At 39.7% G+C, this 8,631-nt stretch overlaps 1 protein-coding gene across 1 annotated transcript in view; it reads left to right on the top strand.

Moving 5' to 3' along the window:
- The window catches only part of LOC106533022 (collagen and calcium-binding EGF domain-containing protein 1), a gene marked incomplete at its 5' end in the record, with an annotated part of 34,010 nt that extends 28,100 nt beyond the window's left edge, over positions 1-5,910 (top strand). The window contains 9 exon segments of the mRNA XM_014029221.1: positions 859-911; positions 1,696-1,830; positions 1,981-2,118; positions 2,838-2,971; positions 3,044-3,158; positions 3,281-3,411; positions 4,060-4,095; positions 4,844-4,879; positions 5,054-5,910. Of these exon segments, the coding sequence (XP_013884675.1) occupies positions 859-911; positions 1,696-1,830; positions 1,981-2,118; positions 2,838-2,971; positions 3,044-3,158; positions 3,281-3,411; positions 4,060-4,095; positions 4,844-4,879; positions 5,054-5,242 (967 nt within the window).
- Positions 5,911-8,631: the final 2,721 nt, after the last annotated feature.

Here is an 8,631-nt window from a genome sequence, read left to right as displayed (position 1 = left end):
GTGTGTGTGTGTGTGTGTGTGTGTGTGTGTGTGTGTGTGAAACAGTTTCAGCACAAATACAGCCTGTGATGCAGGTGAATAATAATTAAAAAGTAAATCTTGGATTACCTCTCGGTGAGGTCGGTGCTCCATCCCTCTGCTGCCTCTGTTGTTCATCACTTTTCTCCGTTCAGCTGCTCCTCTTTGTGGTTTGCTGTCTGCCTGTTTCCAGATGTGCGAAGCCTCTGCTGTCCACACGTCTCACCGCAGTCGTTTCTACCACCAGCGCAGATGTTGGCATGACGGTTTACTAGATGTTTACTTTTTCCACCTTCCTCGGATGAATTGTTTCTTTTGAGCAGAGAGAAGTTTCTGAGCTGAGATGTGACGACGTCTCTGTTCTGCAGTGTTGGAGATTTCTGTGAAACGTTTTAAATTTTAAGTTTCCTTAAAGTCATTTTAAAATACATGATTAACATACTTTGTTTGTGTCCTCTTGACCGGTTTAGATATTTAATACTTATTTATTTCAAAGCTTATGGCTCACATTAATGCTCAGATCAWTGCTTTTATCATTTTTTACATTATTATCATAAACACAAACAGTATATTGTTTAGTTAATCAAAGAGCAGTCCCTATAATAATGGCTATATYAGTCATTTTTACAGATGTTGAGCTAAAATTAGGTGTGGTGGTACCTGAGAGTCATTCCACAACATGTACTCTGAGAGCTCTTTGTTTAAAGCTTGGGAGGCRTCTGGTCATWTGCATTCCTTCAAGAAATGCCAGTGTGTTTTGATAAATTGRTGCTAAAGTAAAACACTATTTCCCAAAATACTGAATTGTCTAATCTTCTGATCTTCTTGTTTTGAAAACAGGAGGAAGTGCTGCGATGGATTCAGGTTTGTGATGGGCCAGTGCATACCTGAAAGTAGGTAAACCAAAAACTGTTCACGATTTCCTGCTCTGCTCTTTTATTTTTCCCCATAATTGTTTGTARATTAGAACAGCATTAAGTGAACAGATGTGCAATTTGAGCTTTAATTACATTTGATTTTGCCATTTGAAGGTTTTGCAATGTTTGAGCCAAATATGCAACATTTGCATAAAGTAGAATAAATTCGAYTGTAAAACAAGATGTGCAGGTTGGAGAGAGCATTTCTGCAGAGTTACAGTGTTCGCCACTAGAGGGCACTGTGGCTCCATATTGACCTTTACAGCATTTGAAGAAAAAAACAAAAGCTTTCAAACAACTCAAGTGATGCAAATAGGCCTTAAAAGGGGTTGACTATTTAAAAATGTAGACGACGTTTCACATAGTTCTGTTTGTGTCGACAGTTCCAGAAAAGCAACAATAAAGTTAAATGAAAACATTAGTGATCAGCTTCTCATTCAATGTGGCAGCATTTGAAGTTTTGAAATGAGGCATGAGGGGATCAGATATGAGAAGTGTGCGTGATGATATAACAATTTATCTAAACCCAAATACACACAAACAAATTTAACAGTCTGATTAAAAGTCTTTTGCAGCAAACTGTTGTTTTTATTCTGCTGTTTAATGCAAAGTGTAGTTACCCACTGTGGGTCAGTTTATTAAATTAACATTTCTTTTGCTCACATCCTATCGATTCATGATAATGTTAAACTTCCCGCTTGGACATAAAAACATTCTAAAATGAAGTAGATTCTTGTGTTCAGTCTGTGTTTTCCTGCAGGTGTGGACGTGTGTGCGGCGTCGCCCTGTGAGCAGCAGTGCACTGAYAACTTCGGGCGGGTCGTYTGCACGTGTTACCCCGGCTATCGCTTTGACCGGGAAAGACACCGCACCCACAAATCCCCCTACTGCCTGGGTCAGTTCAGTCTCTTCTCAGGATTTAGTTGTGTCATCAAGACTCATTAAGAAAATTATTTTTAAACACACCTTTTTAGACATTTATAACCATTTTGTGTTTGTCCCGTGCCTTTCCTTCCCTGTTCCAATTCATCCTGCTAATCCACAGATATYGATGAGTGTGAGGACGCCAGCAGCAGTTTGTGTGATCATGAGTGTGTGAACACGGCAGGCAGCTTTCAGTGTCGCTGTCGCAGTGGTTACGTACTCGCACCGGACCTGATGTCCTGCATCCCCGTACACACCTGTAAGTCTCTGCTTCTGCACATTTTTCAGACAGCTAATGGCATCTGCAGTCGTTAGCCAACAGTCGAATCACTGCTCAGGAATGAGCCAAACATGATAAAGAGCTCAGGGTGTTTAACCTGACTCCCAAAGATCCCAGTGTCAACCAGCAAATGTGCCTGAGACTAAACTGCACACGTCGTGTGACAGACAAACAAGCCACACCTGATAACCATCAGAATTAAGATTAATGTTCAGGGTGACAAATCTTCTGCAAAATGACGTCATGGAAAATATTTACGTTTATTTTGACAGAGAAGTGCAAGTCTGACCCTATGTCACGTTAAAAATCTGTGATGGCTAGATGTCACAAGAAGTAGCAAACATTTAATGATGTGACTGCTTAATCTATGCTCAGCACAAAAAGTAAAGAAATGTGTGTTTGGCAGATTATTTCTTTGTAATGCTTCTTGGCAATAAATCTTACATCAGGCACCTGATTAGCAGCACCTGGAGGGACCAGAAGCTCAAAACAAGTGTCAATAACAGCAAAAAAAGCTGTTTGGCAGCAGATTTGGCAAATTTTCCATGTGTGCAACCCACACACTCAGCTCTTCTCCCACAAATGCATGTTCCTTACAAATGTGGCACCAATTCAAAGGCAAATTAACAGACTTTCTGATGATTTATTGCCTAAAAAGCATCTCTTAATAAAAACTGTGCACATGTTTTGTTGGGCAGTGAGTTCATCGGGGAAGTCAGACACCTTGATGAGTGCTGGTTCCTGCTCCTTCACCTGTCAGGATTTCATCAACATGAAAAACAATCTGCTTCAGTTAAAACTGCAGCTGGGAAACACGCCGTCGTCCAACCAGGTAACAAACAAAACAAAACAGAACCAAACTGCTGTTCTGTGGTTATTCATCTTTCTCTGCTGTTGTTTGTAGGTTTCCGGTCTGGCAAACAGCAGCGACAAACCGTCTCAGGGACGAGGAGGGAAAAGCCCCGATGGTCCTTGTCTTCCTGGTTTACCTGGCCCTCCAGGAGCTCCAGGTGCCCCAGGTAATGAAGAGGTGACTACAATGTTAGAACTGGATCAGCRCCACTGGCTACAGATGCTGAATGTGTAGTATGACACAGTATTGGAGAAGGATTTTGTCATATTTTTCACCTGTTTTAACCAGGACACCCAGGAGAACCAGGAAACCCAGGAGAGCCTGGGGAGAGGGGCGGGCCTGGTCCACGGGGAGACATGGGACCCATCGGTCCAGAACCTGACCTGAGCCATATAAAGAGGGGCCGCAGAGGGCCAGTGGTAAGAAAAGAAACTACTGGCAACTTTATAATCAACCCACTAGAGTCAGTAACACAGAAAATATTTTAAAAAAGCCTTGCAAACTGGAGGTCAGGGTTTAAATACAACAGAACACTMTGGTTTTATGACATTTCTCTTTTTTTTCTTTTAATGTTTTTTAAAGTTATGTTCTGGGTAAAAAAAACAACAAATCACTGAAAACTTCAAACAGACACTGGCATGAACCATGTCAGCTGTATGTTGTGTGTGTCCTGTCCATGTTTGCAGGACTTTTTTAAAAAACTCTGCAGGGGAACAGAAATAATAGAAATAAAAACAGAAGGTTGCTGTTTTTATTTATTTATTTATTTATTTGTTTATTTATTTATTTATTTATTTATAGCCTTTTTGATACAACCCTCTTAAAATTGATGTTAATAAACTGTATATATATATTTTATTTGTTTTTATTGAAATACTTATTTTTATAAATCAATTTTTATGAATGTCTGTATGTTTTGTTTGTTTTATGGAACTACAGATGGAAAAAATGAGCATTTTGCTAAATCCAGTATATTTATGACAGCACATTCATCAATATGCACAGTCCCATTTAAATAAAATCAATCAATCAACGTTTGTTTGATCATGTTGTCATCGTTCTCACAGGGACCACCAGGGGCACCAGGAAGAGACGGATCAAAGGTTTGTTAAGTTCATCTTTCATCCTCATGCGGTTTCATTACCAGGTATTACCTGCCACTCTGAGTGGAGTGGCACCAATCACTGCTGGAGGCGTGGGACACCTTTGGACAAGTCTCTAATCCAGTTCACTCCAGTTCAGTGCAGTTGGCTTCAGATCTGCCCAACTTAGTTCTCTTCTGATAAACCAAATTCTTTATTGGCAATTTGAAGGAAACATCGAGTCTTTAGTCTGGTTCAGTTCTCCTTTTGATCGACTCATGTCAGGTTCSTGGTTGTCTAATTTAGTTTTGTGATTTTATATTTCAAGTTTGTGTTAGTTTATCTTAAAAGCAATTATTTTATTAGGTGYATAACTTGGTTTGTGTTTGTTAGTCTTTTTTTCTGCTCTCCCTGAACACCTGTTCTGCTTTGAACCAACACTTTCAGTCAGTAKTATAGTTCCTGGCTGTTTCTGTGTCATGTCATTGTCTATCTTTTACTTACATGTGTAATTAAGCATTTATATGGCCTCTTTATTTTATTTKTTCACTTAGTAAAGCATAYTTAGTTCCTCACATATCTGCTRCACCTGTTTTRGGCCTGAAAGGTCTAACTAATCTTTACATAAAGCATGTGCAGAAAGCCCATTGATGGGTTTGTTCTTTTTTTTCTAACACATAAAGTCACTAAAAATTGTGTTTTTTGCTCACATGATTAAACACACATCACCCAAGCTAAACTGGTTCATTTGTGCTACAATTATCTACAGGGTGAGAGAGGAGCTCCTGGTCCCAGAGGTCCACCTGTAAGTGTGATTACTCATTCRTGTATTCATTAATCTCTCTTTTGTTTAATTCAGAGTTATACAAAATTATTGTATTCCCATGTTTTAAGTTCTGGTTGTTTTTAGTTCTTCACACTTTGCTTCAGCAAAACATAACCAGTCACAGTAATTGCTCAGTTTCTTGTTTGCCTCCAGGGACCACCCGGCTCCTTTGACTTCCTGCTGCTCATGATGGCCGACATCCGCAATGACATCATCGAGCTCCAGGAGAAGGTGTTTGGCGAGCGGCGTGACCTCTCTCTGGATAGCCCTCCTCAGACCAGCGGGGAGGAGGACTTCGTGGAGTGGGGCTCTGGACGAGAAGACCTCAAGTTCAACACCTGACCCATTCACAAAACGGCCGGGACGATCTCTGGTTGGAAACCGGAGAAACAAAACACCAAACCTGGAGATCAAAGCACCAACACGTTCATAATCACTCTTCTCTCGGCTGTGGTGAAAGAAGCAATGCGCGTTGGATAAACACTGACAAGCGTAACACTGAGAGAACAGTCTCATCTCTAAACACTTACAGACACACGTGTGGATGTGACAGAGCTGTGTGTGCAGGACACGGAGTGACACGCAGCTATTTGAACTCTTTCAGATGAGGAATTTTATCGTCTACTTCTCTTCCTCTTCCTGACCTCGTTCATGGAAGCTCAGCTGAGGCAGTGATGGATCGTTTTTCAACATATTTGTACATTTTTTTAAAGAAAGACTCAGAACGGTCTGTCTTTTTCAGCACCTGTGTGTGGAGAAGATACCTGAGCTGTGAAGTTGATGTACAGGTATTGAGGTAAAATACAAACAATTCAAGAGACTCACGAGCCRTGTGATGCTGAAGCTGCACAACATGATTACTCAGCTTCACTTATGATATTCAACATGTAGAAGCTGCAGGGATGTGCTGTGTTGAGGTCATGAATCATTGCTGTAATTGAATACAGAGAATTATAGTAGCGTTACATATGACTGTACACAATAAAACCATCATAATGAAAACAAAGTAATATTTTAATCTCTTCAGTTTATTTCAAAGATGTTTTGTGAACTCATTGTTAGGTTATTGGCTGAGATGAATGCTGGACATATTCTACAACAAACAGCTGACCCAAATCTGGAGGAATACAAAGAACTGCTTGAAAAGTTTTCCTGTTTTCTGTGTGTAATTGTTTCTGCTACAGAGTGAGGACCGTCATGTTTTAAACCAACAAAATTAGGAACATTTTGGAAAATTAGGACATTTTCTCGATCCTCACTGTTTTTGCAGCTCTACTGTTCTAGTTAGGATTAGAGGTATGGTGTGAAGTAAGTTTTGGTTAAGGTTAGGGTTAGGGACAGACTAGTACAGGTTAGGGTTAGGGAAATAGGTATAAATGCAGTGACAATATGAGTGAAAGTCAATTCAAAGTCCTCAGTTTGATGGAAGTACAAGGATGTGTGTGTGTGGCCGGGGGGGGTGTTTCGGGTGATATTTGGGGGCAATTTTAAGACAAAAATCCTACCTTTGGGGACAACTGGTGCATTTGGGGACAAAAGTCGAGTCCCCATTTGGTTAAAATGTCATTGGTGGGTTGGGGGTTAAGTTTAGGACCAAGGTGTGAATTGAGTTTAGGTTAGTTTTAGGGTCAGGTAGGTACCTGTGAGGTTAGCCTTAGGGTTTGTGGTCAGGGTTAGGCTGTAGAAACATAATGGAAGTCAAAGGAATGTGGCAGCTAATCAAACTTGGATACAGTAAAATTTATAGTTTAGTATAAATTAACATGGTGGCAGTTCAGTGTCATCCACAACACGAACTCCAAGCAGTGACTGATCCTGTGAGGTCTTATAATATGTCTGCGATTTTACAGAAACTCACATAGCAGACAGGTGTGGGTCAAATGTGGTGTCAGGCTGACACGGCAAGTGGTTTGTCAGCCGATGTGGGCCGGGTCTGGCAATGATGGCACTGTATACGATTGGAATTCCACAGCTGCCCCAACTGGGGTCTGCTTTATGTGGCCCAAATATGTCAGTGTCACAACTGGCCCAATTGTGTTTTGGTTTTTGTTGGACTGGCCCAACCATGGCCCACATCTTGGCCACCAAAAGGGCTGTGTCTGCACCAAATGTTAGTGCATTGTGTGGACCAGAACTGGGCCAGACACATTTTGCTATGTAAGAAGTTATTATCAATGTTTGACCAAAAAGGCTGAGACATTTGTGGCATGAAAGTCAGTATATTTCAAGGCCTTGCATTTTAGCCTTGGATTAAAAAAAAAAAAAAATAATAATAATAATAATAAAACAACTGGAACATTCAGTCGTGTTGATGCTCGTTCATCAGTGTTTGTTTTGACAGTTATTGCAAAATAGCAAACATACAGCATGTACTGTACTTGCCAAACATGTAACACAAAAAAACAAAATAAAATAAAATAAACACAACATAACATCAAATTGTGAAATGTATTTTGCAAGAATACTTTTTGTATTGCACAATCAGCATGTAGATTAACCATAATTATAATTGGAAATAGAAAATCCCTCACTGTTTGGTGAATGGATTAGTTAAAGGGAGTTCTAGTGTATTTTTTTTCTGCCCAAGTCTTTGAAACCACAACATTTCTGTTTATTTATTTATATTTCAAAAGCATTAGAAAAATTATTTTCAAACTCAAAGCCAGCTGGGAGATCTTTGTTAGTTGTGCACTTTAACCGACTAAACTTCACCTGTGTGAGACAATCTGCAATAGAAGAGTGGACTTTATTCCTCAGCAGAGGGCGCCAAGTTACAGATCATCTTTGAAAGAATCAGTTGATTTTACCTGCAGGATTTTTATGCTCTGAACCGAATTCAGTTTACTTCAGAACATACATTTAAAACATGTATTTACTGATAAAAAAAAGAAATACATTACTGTTTACATGATGCTTTCACTTTTCATCTTCAGCAACAGCATTGCTTGACTGGGTGCAGTTATGAGGGGTGTAAACATTAGAGGTCAAAAGTTCAAGTGCTTGGGTTGAAAAACAGCTGAAGGAATGATTACTTACCAAAACAGTGTCAGATTGAGGAGGAAAAAACTAAATATTTTCTTCATGTTTTGACTGAGTTCATGCTGTGTGATAACTGATAAGAAACTGTTGAAGAACGTGCGCTTCTGTCTCGATGGACTTCTCACTGCTCACCAGCTCACTCCCCCGCCGTCACTGCTCAGCGACCAGGGATCAGGAAAAACGACCTGAATCGGTTTAAGTACCATGTCAGTAAGAGAAAGTAAAGAGACTGTAGGAGATAATCTCAATTCATTCACCACCTGTCATGAAACCCATGTTTTGTTTTGTTTTGTTTCTCTCTCTCTCTCTCTCTCTCTCTCTCTCTCTCTCTCTCTCTCTCTCTCTCTCTCTCTCTCTCTCAGCCTGCAGATATGCTGAACGTAGTGTCAATAGAGTCCACCTCAATAAGCAAAAAACTCGCATTACAGCAGGAGGCAGGAGATGTCATATCCATCAACAAGACGAAAAGCTCGGGTTACTTCTTATCTTATTTTAAATCACCATACACTATTTTACATTTCATGTTAGTTGGGAAAATGACACAATAATACATTTTTATGGCAAAAACTTGGTTGGTTTTCTACGACTGTATGCCGCTTATGTCCATTTCAGTTTCAACTCTTTATTCATTTCATTAAAACAAAACAAACAATTTTATATACAATAAAAAGAAAAATATAAAAAGAAAAATA

Source organism: Austrofundulus limnaeus, unplaced genomic scaffold (genome assembly GCF_001266775.1).
Source record: "Austrofundulus limnaeus strain Quisiro unplaced genomic scaffold, Austrofundulus_limnaeus-1.0 Scaffold870, whole genome shotgun sequence".
Lineage (NCBI taxonomy): Eukaryota > Metazoa > Chordata > Actinopteri > Cyprinodontiformes > Rivulidae > Austrofundulus > Austrofundulus limnaeus.
Note: the sequence above shows the minus strand (reverse complement) of the source record. Positions and strands in the feature narration are given on the sequence as shown.